At 40.6% G+C, this 20893-nt stretch overlaps 1 protein-coding gene across 6 annotated transcripts in view; it reads left to right on the plus strand.

Moving 5' to 3' along the window:
• Positions 1-20893, plus strand: part of LOC116473172 (torsin-1A-interacting protein 2) — a 47209-nt gene that overhangs the window by 20705 nt on the left and 5611 nt on the right. For 3 of the 6 annotated variants that reach the window (XM_032160870.2, XM_032160869.2, XM_032160871.2), the window contains exons 2-5: positions 3493-3672; positions 4931-5449; positions 8682-8783; positions 9485-16336. In XM_032160870.2, the coding sequence (XP_032016761.1) occupies positions 3639-3672; positions 4931-5449; positions 8682-8783; positions 9485-10260 (1431 nt within the window). In that variant the 5' untranslated portion in view covers positions 3493-3638 and the 3' untranslated portion in view covers positions 10261-16336. Of the gene's footprint in view, positions 1-3492; positions 3673-4930; positions 5450-8681; positions 8784-9484; positions 16337-20893 lie in introns of those variants that run through there. The other 3 variants (XM_058442777.1, XM_058442776.1, XM_058442778.1) reach the window with 2 other exon arrangements.

Here is a 20893-nt window from a genome sequence, read left to right on the forward strand (position 1 = left end):
AAAGCCTTCAGTTCTGCTTGTTTGCAATAAAGTTTATTGAGGATGATCTATGTCACATACAATTAATGTACAGATTTTAAGTTTGATAACAAATGGAACCACCACCTCAGTAAAGATATTAAACATTTTTTTTTCTTTTTTGAGACGGAGTTTCGCTCTGTCGCCCAGGCTGGAGTGCAGTGGCGTGATCTTGCCTCACTGCAACCTCTGCCTCCCGGGCTCAAGTGATCCTCCCACCTCAGCACCTGGGACTACAGGTATGCACCACCACGCCTGGCTAGTTTTTGTATTTTTTTTTGTAGAGATGGGGTTTCACCATGTTGTCCAGGCTGGTCTTAAACTCCTAAGCTCAACCCATCTGTCTGCCTTGGCCTCTGAAAGTGCTGGTATTACAGGTGTGAGCCACTGTGCCTGGTCATCAGTACTTCACTGCTATAATTTTACAACTTTTAAAGATAACCTAATTTATTTTAATTGCTATGCATAATATTACATTGTAAGAATATGACAATTTTTAAAACCCACTTTCTTATTAATGAACATTTAGATTTTCTCCTTTTTCCTCATTTTAAACAATACAGCAATGGACATTTTGGGGCGTATTAATGAGATTCTCTATTATATGTCTAAAAATGGAGTTGCTGATTTGTAGAGTATGTGTGCCTTAATTTTCCTTGCCATATTTCTATCTAAAGTTGTAGTAACCGTTTACTTCATTGCCATTAGGGGTTTAAGAGCTCTCTGTATCTCTAAATCCTCATCAACATTTGATATTGCCTGACTTTTTACCAGTCTGCTGGTGTGAAATGTTATCTCACCATTAATTTATTTTTTGTATTTCCTTGACTACTCTTTTTTCATATTCATTAGGTTTTCATATTTCCTCTTTGTTGAACTGCTTATTCATCCCTTTACCCACTTTTCATAGCATTATTTGTCTTTTACTGATTTGTGGAATTCTTTATGTGTTCTCGATATTAATTCTTTACTGGTTTTATGTGTTGCAGATGTTTTTCTAGTCAGAGACTTATCTTTTAATTTTGATATCTTGTGTAGAAATTAAAATTTTTTAATGGGATCACGATTGTCAAATTTTCCTTTCTGGTTTGTGTATTGTATATCTTATTTAAGAAACCTTGCAGTTATAAAGATATTTGATATTCTCAAAGTTTCAAAGTTTTGCTTTTTACATTTAGGTCTTTAATCTGGACTTGATTTTTACATGAAGTAGGAGACAGAAATCTAATTTTTCCCCCTATTTGAATAGTCAGTTGCCCCCAAACTACTTATTCACTAATTCATTATTTCCCTTTTGTGAATTGGCCAATTTCCTTTATGTATGTGTGTATTTCTTGACTCTCTATTCTGTATACTATTTGTCTATTCGTGTGCTAGTGTTCCATTGCTCTTATTACTTTGTTTTTTTTTTTGTTTGTTTGTTTTTTTGACAGTGTCTTGCTCTGTCACCCAGGCTGGAATACAGTGGTGCAATCTGGGCTCACTGCAACCTCCGCCTCCCGGGTTCAAACGATTCTCTTGCCTCAGCCTCCTAAGTAGCTGGGATTACAGGCATGCGCCACCATGCCTGGCTAATTTTTGTATTTTTAGTAGAGATGGGGTTTCACCGTGTTGGTCAGGCTGGTCTCAAACTCCTGACCCTTGGGTGATCTGCTCACCTCAGCCTCCCAAAGTGCAGGGATTACAGGCATGAGCCACCCTGCCTAGCCTACTTTTAAGTTTAAAGAAGGTTTGATATCTGGTAAAGATTGCCCCCCTTCTTCTTAGAATTATGCTGACTCTTCTTGATCCTTTGCTGCTCTTTGTGAATTTTAGGATCCGCTTTTCCATTTCACTAGAAACCAACAATAATAAAAAAACTTGAGATTTTGTTTCAAATTGCATTAAATTTGTAGATTAATTTGGAGAAAATTGGCATCAATGGTTTTGAGTCTTATTGTCTATGCATGATGTATTTTTTCTGTTTACTTATCTCTTTTTTATATACTTCAATAAAGTTCTATATTTTTCTCTCTAAAGTTGTGTTTTAAAGAAACAGCTTTATTGAGGTATAATTTACGTACCATAAAATTCACCACTGTCTAAAGATCTTGCATATCTCTTGTTGGATTTATTACTAGGTATCTTTTAGTTTTTATTCTAGGTTCCTTATGGTTATTGTGAGTAGTATCTTTGCTTTTGAAAATTTTTGTTATTGGTACATAGGAAACTTTTAGCCTATTTTCTTGGTTTTGGCTGGCAGGAAAATTTTTTTTAACAAAAAAAGGACTGGGGACTTTTTATTTTCTGTCATGAGCTAGGATAGGAGAGAAAACTTCATTCCAACATATGATGGCTTGAAAGCCCAGTCCCAGGAGCTTGAAGAAGATAAAAGAGGTGACAAGGAACCCTCCGAACACTTCGCTAAGTGTTCACAGCGACAGAAAGAAGGGTCTGTCCCTAATTCTTCCCTTCCAATTTATCTATGGCATCACTCTTAAGACATTCATTTATTTTTTCATAAGCTTTTAAGTTAAAATATGGAGTTCTTACTATACACTAGGCACCGTGTAGGCATTGGGGATGAAAGTTTTTAATGTGTAAAATTAAATTTTACAAAAGAGTACTGAGAAAAACATAAAGACGGCCAGTTGGCTAGCCTTCCAGCTAGGCTGTCAAAAAACTATAACACTTCACAAAGGGGTTTCTTATATATTTTTATATTTAAGCCTCATAGATATCATTATTCTCATTTTTATAGGGAATGAATGTTAAGTAACTTATTAATCAATTTGTTTTTGACAAAATAAGAATTAACTATAAAATATGATTGTTTTTATTGCTTATAAAGTGCCTTTGGTTTTGATTCCTTTTGTGTAAACCTTAATAATTTTCTTTGTCTGTCTTTGAGCATTGCATAAAAAGGCATTGTATAAAGGAATATCTGTCTCCATATTTTACAAAAGAATACTTCGAGAAAACCACTTCAAAGTCAGTCCAAATGTGTAGTGGTACACCTCAAAGCAGCCATCTCAGTTTGTGGGAACCTCCTGTGCATTGTTACTTTTTAATATCAGTGAAAGCTACTGATAGGCAGACTATGAGAAAATTATCTGGGACAGAAATTGAAGACATCCAGGAAATCCGCAGTGATTGTGTCAGCAATGACTTAAATTTCTACTCTTAGATTTATTTTTTATTTTAATTCAGGCTATTGTGTTGAAGATTCTGGTCACTTGATCTTACTTTTTATATTCTTTCAACTATGCTGGAATGTATTAGATTATGAAATTCATGAAAGATTAATAATCTGGAGCTTTTTTCAGTAGTCTAGGATTTGGAATATGATTCTCATGAAAGGAACTTTTCTTCACGAAAAAAGTTTCACAGAGGAAATATTACTCAAGCTACACATATTTAATAAATAAAGTTGATACTTGCATTTCTCCCTTGTATGGATAAAAAGTCATTTAATTTTTTTTCGTTTTGTTTTAGTCACTGTATATATGCCTTATTTCCTGGGTCCACGGGAAGCATGAGTCTGTTGGGACTTGGGACAAGAAGAAAACAAGACATCTTCACAAGGAAAACCAAGTACTAAAAAAAGTATCCTCCCAACTCTGAAGAGATAGAACACAAACATGGCCGACAGTGGACTTAGGGAACCTCAAGAGGGTAAGACTGATTTATCTAGCACTGAGGGTGCTGCTGTAGGAAACCAGGGCTGTGCAGAGAGAGAAAATCTCTGATGACTAAAATCTGAGGTTTTGAAGTAAAAAAGCCAATTCAGTGGGTTCATTTGTTTTGATTATACTTATTCTTTCAAATTTACTAAATTTTACTATAATGTGAGACCCTAATTATAATATAAGGAAGATAAATGTTTTAGAGACTCCAATAGTAAGGACTTACAGTAATGGAAAAATACAATGCTTCTTTAAAAAATGATGGTAGACAAATCTTTAGAGTTATATATATCCCGTAATGTGCTATATTTAGAAGGGATCTTTCTTCTTCTTCTTCTTTTTTTTTTAATGTTACCCAGGCTGGAGTGCAGTGGCGTGATCTCAGCTCACTGCAACCTCCGCCTTCCAGGCTCAAGCGATTCTCATGCTTCAGCCTCCAGAGTAGCTGGGATTACAGGCGCCTGCCACCACGCCCAGCTAATTTTTGTATTTTTAGTAGAGAGGGGGTTTCACCATGTTGCCAGGCTGGTCTTGAACTCCTGACCTCAGGTGATTCACCTGCCTTGGCCTCCCAAAGTGCTGGGATTACATGCATGAGCCACCACATCTGGCCATTCTTACTTTTATTAAAGAAACAAAGTCTTTTGGAATTTCCCACATGCTGGGTTTTGCTGATTATATTCTTGAGGCATAATTTAATGTATTCCTCTATCCCTATATTTCTTGGAAACTGGTTGCTCTAGAAGCTTACCAGATTTAAGTTTAGTTGTTTGGCCAAAATACTTCCCAAGTGGTCTAGAGTACTTCTTACTGCATTGTATTAGAAGGTAAATGATATCTGTTTGGGTTTCCCTGTTTTCCTGATGTAAAGATTGGTCACTGGGTTCAGCAGTTGTCAGTCTGGCTCATCCACTATAAAAGTCCCTATCAGCCTTTTGCATAAGGTTTTGCTACCATTGATAAGCATTGCCTTTCATTAGGGAAGAGGATATATTTAATATAACCAAAAGTTGGTTCTGTCATAATTTGTTTTATATTAGTGGCATTTTATATTTGTTAACATGATAAGGTTTTTTGTTGTTGTTGTTTTAATCACCTTTAGTGGGAGCCAAGAGAAATAATGTTTAGGAAGTGTCTTATAAACCATGAAAATCTATGTAAATACTATTATTAAACAGGGACCTTGTTAAAATATAAATTTATGGGGAATTTTTTCCAATAAAAATTATAAATTTTTATCTCAATAGACTCTCAAAAGGATTTGGAAAATGATCCATCAATAAATTCTCAGGCACAGGAGACCACAATCATAGCAAGTAATGCCAAAGAAGCTCAGATCCTGCACTCTGCCTGTGGTCTTAGCAAAGACCACCAAAGGATAGAGACAATAGGTCCAGAAAGTGCAGATACAGGTGATAAATCAGAAAGTCCAGATGAAGCAAATGTGGGGAAACATCCAAAGGATAAAATAGAAGATGAGAACAAGCAGAGTTTTCTGGATGGTGGAAAAGGGCATCACCTCCCTTCAGAAAATGTGGGTGAAGAACCCTTGGATCCAGATCCCAGCCATTCTCCAAGTGACAAGGTAGGAAGAGCAGATGCACACTTAGGGAGCAGCTCTGTGGCCCTCCCTAAGGAAGCGAGTGACGGAACTGGAGCATCTCAGGAACCACCTACTACAGACTCCCAGGAGGCCCAGAGTCCTGGTCATTCCAGTGCAGGGCAAGAAGGTGAGGATACACTGAGGAGGCGACTGCTGGTCCCAGGTAAGAGAACCCCCTGAACTACTCTCCTGTTTTGTATTGCTCTGTTAACTGAGAACACAGCAGAAGTCAGAGGCCTTCTTTTCAGAGAACTTTTGTCTGTCTTTCATAGGATTAAGGCCTTTGGGCCTTGCCCAAGCTCACACCAAGCCATGACTGAGTTGATTTTCGAATGAGGTTTCTCATCTAGGCTAGCTCATTCCATTATATTAAGTTGCTTCCTACACATAAACTGCATTTCTAAGCATGTTTTTATTAACTGTTTATATTAATGTGATATGACAAAAAGGGGCATGACTTAAAAAATTCGCTTATGGTTTTTTATTTCTTATGAGAATATTTTGACTTATAATTTTTAAAGTCCTTGGGAAACTAAATGTTACATAAATCAACAGATGGGTATATTTAAAAATGAGTATTAATGGGACAGTATCCTTAACTCAGTCATGTTTCAGTTTTATAGGACTTTGAGTAAGTCAGTTAGTTTCTCTATACCTGGTTTTTTCTGCCTATATGTTAAGAGGAACAAGCATGTCTTCCCTTATGAAGGTAAGGGTTGCAGTGTGCTAAATCCTTAAGTGGAACTCGAGGTGTGAATTCTAGTTGTGGCCCTACCACTTGCTGACTTGGGTGACCTTGGGAAAATCTCTTCCCTTCCTGGTGCTTCAATTTCCTATTTGTAAAATGAAGAAATTGGACAAGATGATATCCAAGGATTCTTCTAGCTTTCACCTTCTGTGATTGTCTGTGTGGGTTTGTATTTTATAAGCACTCTGAAGAGCTCAGTCTGAAATGCCCATTTGCCAGTACAAAAGAATATAAAATATAAGATGTTCTGTTCATCAGGGACTTCAGCAAGGGCTAGTAATTCATGTTTCACTGCAAATCAATGACTAATCTCAAATATATGTTTTATTTATTAATCATTAGAATAATCTGTAACTTCAGTGAAGGCAAGGACTATGTCCCTCTCATTCATTGTGTATCTCTGGCACCTGGCCCATAGAAACACCTTTATGAATTTTGTCAAATGAATGAATGTGATTTGTAACGACCATGACCTGTGTCGGAATTTCACGATTACGAGCTAGGTGCAATTACTTACACCTCTAGTCCAAGTTACTTGGGAAGCTGAGTTGGGAGGATTGCTTGAGCCCAGGAGTTCAAGCCTGCAGTGTGCTATGATCACCCCTGTGAATAGCCACTGCATTCTAGCTAGCCTGGGCAATGTAGTGAGACCCCATGTCTTAAAAAAAATTCACTGTTAGGCAGGTTCACTGTGAGTAGAAAAAATGTTGTTTAAAAAAATCTAGTTTAGGCCAAGGGTGGTGGCTCACTCCTGTGATCCTAGCACTTTGGGAGGCCAAGGCTGGTGGATCACTTGAGGCCAGGAAGACCAGCCTGGGCAACATGGCAAAAACCCATCTCTACAGAAAACACAAAAACAGCTGCATGCACCTGTAGTCCTCAGGAGGCTGAGGTGGGAGGATTGCTTGAGCCCAGGAGGTCGAAGCTGTGGTGAGCCGAAATTTCACCACTGCACTCCAGCCTTGTTGACAGAGTGAGACCCTGTCTTTTAAAAAAAAAAAATGCAGTTTATGTATGGAAAGCAATTTAATATAGTTGAATGAGGTTATCTATACTCTAAGAGATGAGAAATCTTGTTTTCATCTCAACTTAGCTACATCTCTTTTTTTGTTTTGTTTTGTTTTTGTTTTTTTGTTTTTTTGAGATGGAGTCTGGCTCTTTGGCACAGGCCGGACTGCAGTGGCGCTATCTGGGCTCACTGCAAGCTCCGCCTCCTGGGTTCACGCCCATTCTCCTGCCTCAGCCTCCCAAGTAGCTGGGACTACAGGCACCCGCCACCGCACCCAACTAATTTTTTTTGTATTTTTTTGTATTTTTAGTAGAGACGGGGTTTCACCATATTAGCCAGGATGGTCTCAATCTCCTGACCTTGTGATCTGCCCACCTCGGCCTCCCAAAGTGCTGGGATTACAGGCGTGAGCCACTGCGCCAGGCCAGCTACATCTCTTTATGTGACCTTGGGCAAGATCTTTAATATCCCTGGACCTTTTTTCATGATAGGTTAAGTAGTGGGGCTGGAGTAGGTGTCCATTATGGATCCTTTCAGTTCTTAGATTCTATGATACGATATTTTAAGAACCTACTTTTTGGGGTGATATGAACAATCCTTTATATGTGAAGATGATCCTACTCATCTATGCCAATAGAAGTACTTGGCTGGGGTTAAGCACAAATTTAGATTCTAGTGTGATTTAGCTTAGAGTGCTAAAAATTGTTGCCCTTCTTTTCACCCACATATTTTAAGCTTGGCATGCCCACCCTACACCTGGATTTTTACATATTTCATGAATTTTCTTCACCTTATATTCCTTGCTTTGTGTATCTCCTTCACTAAAAGTTTCAAATTTGCTTTTGTAAGCTATTTTGCAACTGTACACTAATCTCTCCTATCTTAGAACTTAGTGCCTCTCTTATTTTTATATTCGGGGTCTTGAGGAACCATGTGAAACTCGAACACTGGAATTAGAGCACAATTACCCTGTGAAGTTGAATCTTGTGTACAGCCAACATTTCTTAAATCCCTTCTTAATTTTATACATTTTGCTGAATTACATTTTAGGTAAGTTTGGCCTCAGTATTCAAATGTCTTTGTCTTTGATATAAGAGGCAGTGAGGAATTGTGAATATAGCAACATTATCCTTGAATGAATTTCACATCATTTCATTTTATTCTTCTAAGTAGAATAAAAGTAATAGTCTTAAAGAAAAGACAGGAAAAATGTTAACTTTTTTTTTTTTTTTTTTTTTGAGGTGGAGTCTTGCTCTGTCCCCCAGGCTGGAGTGCAGTGGCGTGATGTCGACTCACTGCAACCTCCACCTCCCGGGTTCAAGCGATTCTCCTGCCTCAGCTTCCCACGTAGCTGGGATTACAGGCGCCCGCCATCATGCCCAGGTAATTTTTGTATTTTTGGTAGAGACAGGGTTTCACCTTGTTGGCCATGCTGGTCTCGAACTCCTGACCCCAAGTGAGCCACTGTTTCAGCCTCCCAAAGTGCTGGGATTACAGGTGTGAGCCACTGTACCTGGCCAAGGTATAGAAAGCCTTTTAGTCAAATCATTCTTTGGTTTGGTGAGATCTAGATATAAAGGTATACGTACCATCATTAGTGTACTGCCTAAAAATAATATTGATTCTTTTCCTCTCCAGAGGCTGGAAGTCATCCACAACAAACACAAAAGTTGGAAGAAATTAAAGAGAATGCACAGGACACCATGAGACAGATTAATGAAAAGAGTTTTTGGAGCCATGGTGAGAATAAACCTGGTTTTACTGCAGTGTTGATTCACATTCAGAAATCCTCAGTGAAAATGCCTAGAAAACTAGCAGATTTAAACAGTTTTAACATTGTGTTTATATATACTTATTTAATTATTGGTAGTGAGACATAGTAAAATAGTACACTAGAGTTTTAGGGATTTTTCCCTTACGGGTGCTGGCTGATATTTTGCTGTGCTTAACAAAATGGGATTTCTCATAACAGGAAAGGCTTTTCCTAAACAAGAAACAAAAACTGCCTTTCTAACTAGAGAATATTAATTTTTCAAGTGTACTTTAAAGTTATGACTCCTAAAAAAATGGCTATAGGTAGTAGGTGCATTGAGAAGGTGAAAGAAAATCTTGATCACTCATGTCTAAATTACATCATTAGTTATAATAACGAATACATAGACTCAGCTTTTACCTTTTATTTTAAAAATTTTTTACTGAGTACTTAACTCTTCCACGTAGCTTTTATCTTTTAACAGATATATCTTCAAATAATTAAATCTGAGAAGAGATTAGAGAAAAGGTACTTCTGGTGGATTGAAAGTTTAAACAATTTATGCAAAAGAAACGTATTGCTCCTAGTAAAACCTGCCGGTATCTCTGCCTCATTTCAGTTTACCACAGGCTTTGTTTCTGGCTTGTGTTCTCTGTAATTTTCTATTCCTTTTTCATTCTTTTGACAGGCCCTATCTTTCTTTTCTTCCTGGTTGTGGCTGTTGTGGCGGTTGTGGCTGTTGTGGCAAGTTCTGTGAATAGCTACTATTCCTCTCCAGCCCAGCAAGTGCTCAAAAATCCAGCTTTGGAGGCCTTTTTGGCCCAGTTTAGCCGATTGAAAGATTCATTTCCAGGCCAGAGTTCTTTCCTGTGGCAGAGAGGACGGAAGTTTCTCCAGAAGCACCTCAATGCTTCCAACCCCACTGAGCCAGCCACCATCATATTTACAGCAGCTCGGGAGGGAAGAGAGACCCTGAAGTGCCTGAGCCACCATGTTGCACGTGCCTACACCTCTTCCCAGAAAGTCTCTCCCATTCAGATTGATGGGGCTGGAAGGACCTGGCAGGACAGTGACACGGTCAAGCTGTTGGTTGACCTGGAGCTGAGCTATGGGTTTGAGAATGGCCAGAAGGCTGCTGTGGTACACCACTTCGAATCCTTCCCTGCCGGCTCCACTTTGATCTTCTACAAGTATTGTGATCATGAGAATGCTGCCTTTAAAGATGTGGCCCTGGTCCTGACTGTTCTGCTAGAGGAGGAAACATTAGAAGCAAGTGTAGGCCCAAGGGAAACTGAAGAAAAAGTGAGAGACTTACTCTGGGCCAAGTTTACCAACTCTGACACTCCCAGCTCCTTCAACCACATGGACTCAGACAAATTGAGTGGGCTGTGGAGCAGAATTTCACACCTGGTACTGCCAGTCCAGCCAGTGAAGAGCATAGAAGAACAGGGGTGCCTTTTCTAAAGCTAAGCACACAGTTGGTTACAGAAGGTATATGTTTATGAAAAAGTTTGTTTAAAGCCTTCCATTTATATGGAAGGAGGTTGATAAAATAGGTTGAGGAAATAGCCTGAAAAACAAAGATGAGCTTATTTTAGAAACAAGTTTTTATTTTTTATTCCTTGTAAAATCTTTCTAATCTAAGCCTTGACAAAGCTAAAAATTAACCTGACTTTTTTTCTTTGGACCAAATCAGGTTTGAAATATGGATGATATATATGAGAATTTTTAAAAAAATTCTAAAATATAGCAACATTGCACAGGAAGATACTCTTACTTCTTAGAGTAACTACAGAGTGATTTTTTTTTTTCTTGAGTGAGACTCTGAAGAGCCTTTTCGATAGTGTTTGGACTTGGACTAAAGCAGTTAGAATTATGAAGCAATGATAACCTTTAGAAAATTTTTCTGTCACATGTTGAATATTTTCAAACCTCACTTTAATAATCTAAAGTTACGGGATTATATCATATTAGTTTTGCAGTTTTGAGTAGTATGATAAAAGACATAAGAATTCAAACCATTGAGTACCTACCTAAATACTACATGGAAGGCACTGTGCTTTTATTCCATTCAGCTGAGGTATAAGCAGCTGTACTCAAACGTTCTTAAAAATGAGAACCAATGGGGAAATTGTTTATAATCATTGGAAATGAAGAAATTCCAATTGGCTATATCTTTACTTCAGCTTTTCTTGAACGATTTACAGCAGTGATTGTCAAACTGTGTCTACTGGCACCCTTCCCCTTGGTATCAGAGCAGTTCTGCTTTTAACTGTTTTATATGTTGGGGTTCTCTGAGATTTCATTGGAACAAAGAGTTTCACTGATATTCGAGTTTGAACACCATTGATTAAGTGAAAAAACATCTTAGAAGATAGGAAATATGTTTAAAAAATGAATGTATTGAATCTTATGAGTAGGAAGATGAAATACAGGTTTATTGTATAGATACATTATTTATGAAGGATAAAGATCTATACATGAACAGCAGAATGTATAAGCTAGCATTTACTAGCATGTCTCTGATGCTTTTGTTCATTTCTGTTAATTGTCATTTCTGTCCCCTCTGCATGGAATTTTATACTTGTGTAGGGTAAGAGTTTGTAGACTCTTTCAGCAGAACAGATTTTAATAACCAATTTATTTGTTTTATTTTAAAAATTTATTTTTGAATAACCAATTTAATAGTAATTTTATATGAACACTTGGCATAACTTTATCAGTTTATTTCTGTGCAGTGATGGAACATTATGTAATGCAGCTCATTCCTTGACCAACTAGTTATAGAAGTACCGTTAGATTAAAAATTAGAGAAATCCAAGAGATGTTATACTTAGTGAGAGGAAGCAGAAATGGTGGGTAGATACTCAGAGGTTTTGATGTTCAGTACTGACTGTTGGACCGTGTTCTGTGATTATAAGAAAGATTGAAAACAGTTTGTATGGAGATAGTAGTTGATTAGCATTTGAGCTCTGAAAGCAGAACTCTAGTAAAATGATCTCGACCTAACAAAGGGTCTGTTCCATTATATAGACTATTACCATAATCCCGGATTGTTTCAACTGGGTTTTGGCCTCTCTGTTATATGAGATCATATGTATATATCTAAGAAGTCTGATTAAAGTATGGAAAGATTTTAGGAAACACTAAGAAGATACAGGGATCTTCATTGATACCTGAAAAGATTACAATTGAGTAATTGCTCAATTTGAGTGTAGGGGCTTACCTGAAGGAAGAATTTGCATTTGGAACTTCAAAGGAATCTTCCAAGAGATTTGGGAAAAGACCTGAACAAAAAGTTAAAGCATGCTGAATGTAATATCACTGTCAATCCAGTATAAAAGCAGAGGAAATTGAAGGAAAATCTGTATACCATATGCACATTTTTTCTGTCGTTTTAGATCTTAGATGCTAGCGTTACATCCACAAAACCAGTGTTGCCTTGTATAACTATTATATTGGCCTGCTGACCTGTGCTACCTCAGATCTGTAAAGGAACCAGTATGACGCATATTCTTGTTTCTTCATTTAGTTGAATATGGTTTTTCATCATTTCCTTTCAAAATAATTTAGAAAAATAAATATCTAAAGTCATAATTTTTTTAATTTAGCCTTTTTAAAAACATTTTTCCTTCCATGTATAGTGCAGTCAATTGAGAGTGTTGTCAGTTTTCTGTCCACTATTTCAAAAGTCTTTTTTTTTTTTTTTTTTGAGATGGAGTCTCACTCTGATTCCCAGGCTGGAGTGCAGTGGCTTGATCATAGCTCACTGTAGCTTTAAACTCCTGGGCTCAAGCAATCCTCCCACCTTAGCCTTCTGAGTAGCTGGGACTACAAGTGCAGACTACCACACCACTCTACCACACTATTTTTTATAGAGACAGGGTCTTACTGGGTTGCCCAGGCTGGTCTTGAACTCCTGGCCTTAAGTGATCCTCCCACCTCAGCCTCCCAAAGTGTTTGGATTACAGATGTGACCCAATGCACCCAACCAAACTTTTTTTTTTTTTTTCGAGAGAAGGTCTTGCTCTGTCACCCAGGCTGAAATGCAGTGCAGTGGCGCAATCTCACCTCACTGTAACCTGCGCCTCCTGGGTTCAAGTGATTCTTGTGCCTCAGCCTCCCAAGTAGCTGGGATTACAGGCACGCACCACAATGCCCAGCTAATTTTTGTATTTTTAATAGAGATGAGGTTTTGCTATATTGTCCAGGTTGGTCTCAAACTCCTGGCCTCAATTGATCCACCTGTCTTGGTCTTTCAAAGTGCTAGGATTATAGGCGTGAGCCACCGCACCTGGCCTCAAAAATCATTTTTAAAAGAAGCAGTATATTAGCTCTGGGTCTTCTCATGACTAAAATGACTATTTTTAAACATAAGACTATATTTTATAAATGTACAGATAATTCAAATCTATTATCTAATGTATTTTCTTAGGTTAATTTCTATTTGTTCTATACATTTTTTTTTTTTTTTTGAGATGGAGTCTTGCTCTGTCGCCCAGGCTGGAGTGCAGTGGTGCAATCTCAGCTCACTGCAAGCTCCGCCTCCTGGGTTCATGCCATTCTCCTGCCTTGGCCTTCCAAGTAGCTGGGACTACAGGTGCCCGCCACGACGCCTGGCTAATTTTTTTAAAAAATAATTTTAGTAGAGACAGGGTTTCACCATGTTAGCCAGGATGGTCTCGATCTCCTGACCTCGTGATCCGCCCGCTTTGGCCTCCCGAAGTGCTGGGATTACAGGCGTGAGCCACCGCGCCTGGCCTATTTACATTTTTTAAGGTTTCAGATTTTCTTTTGTGTGTCTAGTAATTCATCTTTTATTGTCATAGATAATTTGCTTATTTGACTTAGAAAAATGATTTGTGGGCATACAATATCATACATGATTACCTAAACATTGCCATTTAGTTACTCTTACAGAACAACTTTCATTACACTGTATATTAATATAAATTACTTCTTGAGTAATCCCAGAATTGTAGAACCAATTGGTGGAATCAGAAACTGTCTTTGGACTTGAGGTTTTTCTTCCCTTAGGGTAAATTTTAGGTTTTCTGGTTAGTTTCTAGGAGTTGGCAGAGAAGTTCATATCACTAAAGGTGTTCATATCACTAAAATAGTAATGCTAATTTGTTTCATATTTCTATTTTAAAAAGCAATCAATAAAGAAATTTCAATACATTTCATTTGGAAGCCCCCAAGTTTATGGTGGTTAGTGAGGCTCAGCATGCTGGTAACCCACCATTCTCTCAGCTAATGACTCCACTAAATAGTGCTAGCCGCTGAGATGGTTTTGACCCTTTAACAGCCTTTTTTTTTTTTTTTTTTGAGACAGAGTTTCGCTCTTGTTATCCAGGCTGGAGTGCAGTGGTGCGATATCTCAGCTCACTGCAACCACTGCCTCCCAGGTTCAAGCTATTCTCCTGCCTCAGCCTGCCAAGTAGCTGGATTATAGGCACCTGCCATCACGCCCAGCTAATTTTTGTATTTTTGGTAGAGACGGGGTTTCCCCATGTTGACCAGGCTGGTCTCGAACTCCTGACCTCAAGTGATCCACCCGTCTTGGCCTCCCAAAGTGCTGGCATTACAGGCGTGAGCTACCGCGACTGGCCTAAACAGCTTTTAATAGCTTGATTTATACTTTATTAAAGACAGGAAGCACAATGAGCAGTGATATTAAAATATAACAAATATGGCATGTGAAAGTGATCATTATTCAGATGATCTTCACCAGCACTGCATTTGCATATATCTGACCAAACTTTATGTGACATAGGCAGGTCTCTGGCACTTCAAAAATGAATGTTAAATAGAAAATAATAAATAATAGCTGATTAGGGTAATCATTTATTTAATCGGAATAAAGATTATATCCATAAAATTTACTTGCAGAGAAGTACTTTCTTTTTGTTTTAAAGACGGGGTCTCACTCTGTCACCCAAGCTGTGGTGCAGTGGCACAGTCACAGCTCACTGCAGCCTGGACCTCCTGGCCTCAAGGGGATGATCCTCCTACTTCAGAGATTACGCCGCCATGCCCAGCTAGTTGAGAAGTACTTTCAAATAACAACATGAAGCTTTTCCTTTATCTTTTGAAAATAAAACATAGTTGTAAACATAAACCAGTATGTCTTTGTAAAGCCAATAATATATCATTTTATAGGAGCATTGTCCTCTTGTGTTTTTCAAGTTGACTAGTTCAATGTCAGTCTCCATTTTAATATCTTGTTTATCAGTCTGAGCATATTTCATTTTAAAATGTATTTGTTGAGAAGTCATGGTGGTTTTTTGTTTTTCACAAGTCAAGTAGCTTGAACACTATCACTTGTCCAATGGGAAAGTTGATGCTTATCTTTATGGCAAATGCTTGATTGAATAATATATTTGCAAAGATGTTAATTCTAGAGAGAGCTAAATAAAGTTAAGGTATCTGTAAAACAGTTTCTCCAGATGACTTAAAAATAAGCCTTATTTTTGTAAATTTATGTTAAATTTTAGGTGTTAAGTTGTGAAATACCTAATGATGTGGGCCTAAATTTGCCTCATTCAGACTGAGACGGGGCTGTTAAAATTGATTTCTAGCTAATAAACTGTGCTATAACTTTTATTATTATTATTATAGTTTAAGTTCTGGGATACATGTGGAGAACATGCAGGTTTGTTGTTACATAGGTATACACGTGCCATGGTGGTTTGCTGCACCCATCAACCCGTCATCTACATTAGGTATTTCTCCTAATGCTATCCCTCCTCCAGCCCCCCACCCCCTGACAGGCCCTAATGTGTGATGTTCCCTGCCCTGTGTCCAAGTGTTTTCTTTGTTCAATTCCCACCTACGAGTGAGAACATACGATGTTTGGTAAACTGTGCTATAACTTCTGTATCTCTATAGGCCAATCCAAATGGCCTGAGAACACAATCAGTATCCCCTAATCTGCAAAGAGGTAAATACCTTAGTCTTCAATACCTTTCCTTCCAGTATTATCTGCATTATCTGTATCCGCTTGCTTTGATGTCTTGAAAAGCCCATAAATTGGTTCTTATTTTGGCAAATAGTCTCCTGCTTTTCCTCATTGAGGCTTATAAACTAAATCTGCCTTTGGCTAAGAGCAGTTACATGAACCAAAAAGAACATTTTAGACTTGGGAAGCAACAGGCTGAGTCACATTGCATGGGGCAGAGTTGCCCAGGCCCCCGGCAGTCACAGCCCTACTCCCTGTGCTCCTTCTAGATGTGAAGACGCATCAACACAAAGCTCCAGGCAGTTGCTCCTGGTTCATCAGAGAGCACAGGAAATTTAAACCTATTTGCCTTTCCTGTCATAAAAGAAACAGCACATTGACTTTCAAACCCAATTGCATTTTGCTTATTTGTGCTTAACAAAAAATATGTGGGCTTTGCCAATATTAACGTCCCACTTCTTGGCACTCCCTTTCTGTATAACAGGGATTGCTTTTGTATTTGTTTCTTACGGATGCTGATGAATGTGCCTTATTCAGATTAGTTGTCTGGCCGTTACCAGAATAAAGAATAAACCTGAATTTTTTTCAGCGGACTGATGATTGATTAAATTTCCCAAAATAGCAGGTTTATAGAAATGGGCATGTGGTTATTAATGGTGGGAAAGGAAACTGCCCTCATATGGCAGTAAGCTGAGGAGCTAAAGAAGCCTGTGAGGGTTGTCAGGTGGCATTTGTGGCCATCAGTGAAATGGTACAGGGCAGACCCTGCCTAGAATCTGTTGCAGCTCTTGGGTAGCATTCTTTGAGTGCTATTCCTACTTAACAAGGCTTTCCTGAGTATGGGAGAAACACTGGGGTTGTAAGTAGATCCCTGGGAATTGCTGCTACCCCAGGGTGTGCTGTTGTGAGTGTGTGTGTGTGTGTGTGTGTGTGTGTGTTTTGAGACAAAGTCTTGCTCTGTTGCCCAGGCTGGAGTGCAGTGGCACAATCTCCCCTCACTGCAACCTCCGCCTCCCAGGCTCAAGCAGTTCTCCTGTCTCAGCCTCCCAAGTAGCTGGGACTACAGGTGCACGCCACCGTGCTGGGCTAAATTTTTGTATTTTTAGTAGAGAAAGGGTTTCACCATGTTGTCCAGGCTGGTCTCAAACCCATGAGCTCAGGTGATCTGCCTGCCTTGGCCTCCCAAAGTGCTGGGATTACAGGCGTGAACCACCGCGCCCAGCCTGTGAATGTGTTTTTTAAGTGTGGATATCCCTTACCTTGTTTGTCAGGAGTGGGGGAGGTGGGGGTGTGTTCAGAATTTCTGCCTTAAGATGTTGCCAAACCAGAATTACAGAGCAGAAGCCCCTGAATACCCATCTCAGCCCCTCACCCACCTTCTCCCAGCTTCCTGCCCCACCCACCCCCATCTATACCCAACTAAAACCAAAGGTCTTATTAACACATTTTATAGAATCATTTTCCAACAAATCTGAATTGAATTTTGAATATCTGAAAGACTTGTTTTTGCAGTTTAGAAAAATAGGAACTTTGGGAGTTAGCATATCTTAACATATGAGCTTTCACTGAAAGGAGCTAAAGTCAAGATGAGCCTGAAGGCAAAGAGCATAGAATTTCCTAATACTCATTACACAAACGTCGACAGTAGATTAGCAGCAACGAGATTTTCTTAATGCATAAACTCACCACTAGAGGATATTACATACTAGTGTTCTACCGTACACTAGAACAGGCCTCAATACTGATTAATAAGGGAGTGAGTGGCTATGAATTGTTTAGTTGCTGTAGGAATTGTCATTTTAAACAGGATACAATAAAAATGATTTCAAGTCTGAAGTTGCAATTCGAGTCACAGAATGATGTAGAAGCAGCTCCATCAAGCTAAACAGAAAAGATCTTAGCTATTGGTCCAAGGTATTCTCTACTTTAAGAAAAGGAAATGAGTAGGCAGATCCTATTATGTATATGTTTAGGGCACTCATTACTGTGGAATCTGCCCACATGACTTTAGGGCTCACAGAAGGCCCCCAGACACACACTAAAAATGAGACACTAGCCAGGCGTGGTGGCTCACGCCAGTAATCCCAGCACTTTAGGAGGCCGAGGTTTGTGGATCCTTTGAGCCCAGGTGTTTGACACTAGCCTGGCCAACATGGTAAATCCCTGTCTCTACAACAAATGCAAAAATTCGCTGAATATAGTGGCACATGCCTGTAAGTCCCAGCTACTCAGAAGGCTGAGGTGGGAGGATCACCTGACCCTGGGGAGGTGGAGGCTGCAGTGAGCCATGATTGCACCACTGCACTCCAGCCTGGGTGACCGAGTGAGACCCTGTCTTTAAAAAAAGGCTGGGTGCAGCGGCTCATGCCTGTAATCCCAGCACTTTGGGAGGCCGATGTAGGCTGAGCATGAGGTCAGGAGTTCAAGACCAGCCTGGCCTACATGGTGAAACCCCTGTCTCTACTAAAAATACAAAAAGCCAGGTGTGGTGGCAGGTGCCTGTAATCCCAGCTACTCTGGAGGCTGAGGCAGGAGAATTGCTTCAACCCAGGAGGTGGAGGTTGCAGTGAGCCGAGATCACGCCACTGCACCCCAGCCTGGGCAATAAAGCAAGACTCCGTCTCAGAAAAAAAAAAAAAAAGACACTTTGTCTTTTTGACCTATATCTGACACTTTCTAGGATCACTAATTCTTAAGTATACAAATCAATGTTTAAGATAAACCATTAATTAACATCTTTTATTATCATATTGAGAGGTGACAGCGTGCTGGCAGCCCTCGCAGCCCTCGCTCGCTCTCGGCGCCTCCTCTGCCTGGGCTCCCACTTTGGCGGCACTTGAGGAGCCCTTCAGCCCACCACTGCACTGTGGGAGCCCCTTTCTGGGCTGGCCAAGGCGGGAGTTGGCTCCCTCAGCTTGCAGGGAGGTGTGGAGGGAGAGGCGCGAGCAGGAACTGGGGCTGTGCGCGGCGCTTACGGGCCAGCTGGAGTTCCGGGTAGGCGTGGGCTTGGCCGGCCCTGCACTCGGAGCGGCCGGCCAGTCCTGCCGGCCCCGGGCAACGAGGGGCTTAGCACCCGGGCCAGCGGCTGCAGAGGATGTACTGGGTCCCCCAGCAGTGCTGGCCCACTGGCACTGTGCTCGATTTCTCACTGGGCCTTAGCTGCCTCGCTGTGGGGCAGGGCTGGGGACCTGCAGCCTGCCATGCCTGAGCCTCCCCCTCTCCATGGGCTCCTGTGCAGCCCGAGCCTCTCCGAAGAGCACCGCCCCCTGCTCCACGGTGCCCAGTCCCATTGACCACCCATGGGCTGAGGAGTTCAGGCACACAGGGCAGAACTGGCAGGCAGCTCCACCTGTGGCCCCCAGTGTGGGATCCACTGGGTGAAGCCAGCTGGGCTCCTGACTCTGGTGGGGGAACTTGGAAAACCTTTATGTCTAGCTAAGCGATTGTAAATACACCAATGGGCACTCTGTATCTAGCTCAAGGTTTGTAAACACACCAATCAACACCCTGTGTCTAGCTCAGGGTTTGTGAATGCACCAATGGACACTCTTTATCCAGCTACTCTGGTGGGGACTTGGAGAACATTTATGTCTAGCTAGGGGATTGCAAATACACCAATCATCACTCTGTATCTAGCTCAAGGTTTGTAAACACACCAATCAGCACCCTGTGTCTAGCTCAGGGTTTCTGAATGCACCAATCGACACTCTGTATCTAGCTACTCTGGTGGGGACTTGGAGAACCTTTGTGTGGACACTCTGTATCTAGCTAATCTAGTGGGGAGGTGGAGAACCTTTGTGTCTAGCTCAGGGTTTGTAAACGCACGAATCGGCGCCCTGTCAAAACAGATCACTCGGCTCTCTGTAAAATGGACCAATCAGCAGGATGTGGGTGGGGCCAGATAAGAGAATAAAAGCAGGCTTCCCGAGCCAGCAGTGGCAACCTACTCGGGTCCCCTTCCACACTGTGGAAGCTTTGTTCTTTCCCTCTTTGCAATAAATCTTGCTACTGCTCACTCTTTGGGTCCACACTGCCTTTGTGAGCTGTAACACTCACCCTGAAGGTCTGCAGCTTCACTCCTGAAGCCAGCGAGACCACGAACCCACCTGGAGGAACGAACAACTCCCGACGCGCCGCCTTAAGAGCTGTAACACTCACTGCGAAGGTCTGCAGCTTCACTCCTGAGCCAGCGAGACCACAAACCCCACCAGAAGGAAGAAACTCCGAACACATCCGAACATCAGAATGAACAAACTCCGGACACGCCGCCTTTAAGAACTGTAACACTCACCGCGAGGGTCCACGGCTTCATTCTTGAAGTCATTGAGACCAAGAACCCACCAATTCCGGACACAATATTACCTGAGATGCCATTTGAAGCTCTCACCTGGAGTTGGCACGTCTCTATAATTCCAAACACATAACAGTAATAGGTAAAATATTTCAAGGAAAATTTTAGAAGACAGAACCAGGCTCAAAAACAAGATGCATCTTTGAGGGTCAGAAACAGAATAAAAACTCCCAAGTGGTGAGCAGGGCTGAAGTCGCAAGCCTACTGGACCCTGCATTTGAAGTCAGACAGGCTGCTGGGGGCTTGGAGCTAAGAGTTCTCCACGTGAGGCTCACCAGGTTATGTATACAAATTGCTTGTTAGAAGCCCTGCAATATTGGTATTGTTATCTGCAAATATTCAGTAATTAGTTTTCACATAGCCTTTAAAAAAACATCTTGTTTGAATGTCTTACATAAAGTATGCTACAAGTCAGTTTTATAATTTTTTTTTTTCTTTTTTTTGAGATGAGCTCTATGTTGCTCAGGCTAGACTCGAATTCCTGGACTCAGGTGATCCTCCTGCCTCAGCCTCCTGAATAGCTGGGACTACAGGAGCACAGCCCTGAGCCTAATTTTTTTTTTTTTTTTTTTGAGACAGTCTCTCGCTCTGTTGCCCAACTAGAGTTCAGTGGCGCAATCTCGGCTCACTGAAACCTCCGCCTCCTGGGTTCAAGCAATACTCCTGCCTCAGCCTCCCAAGTAGCTGGGACTATAGACGCATGCCACCATGCCTGGCTAATTTTTTGTATTTTTAGTAGAGACGGGGTTTCACTGTTAGCCAGCATGGTCTCGATCTCCTGACCT

The sequence above is a fragment of the Hylobates moloch genome, unplaced genomic scaffold (assembly GCF_009828535.3).
Source record: "Hylobates moloch isolate HMO894 unplaced genomic scaffold, HMol_V3 SCAFFOLD_8, whole genome shotgun sequence".
NCBI classification, from domain to species: Eukaryota; Metazoa; Chordata; class Mammalia; order Primates; family Hylobatidae; genus Hylobates; species Hylobates moloch.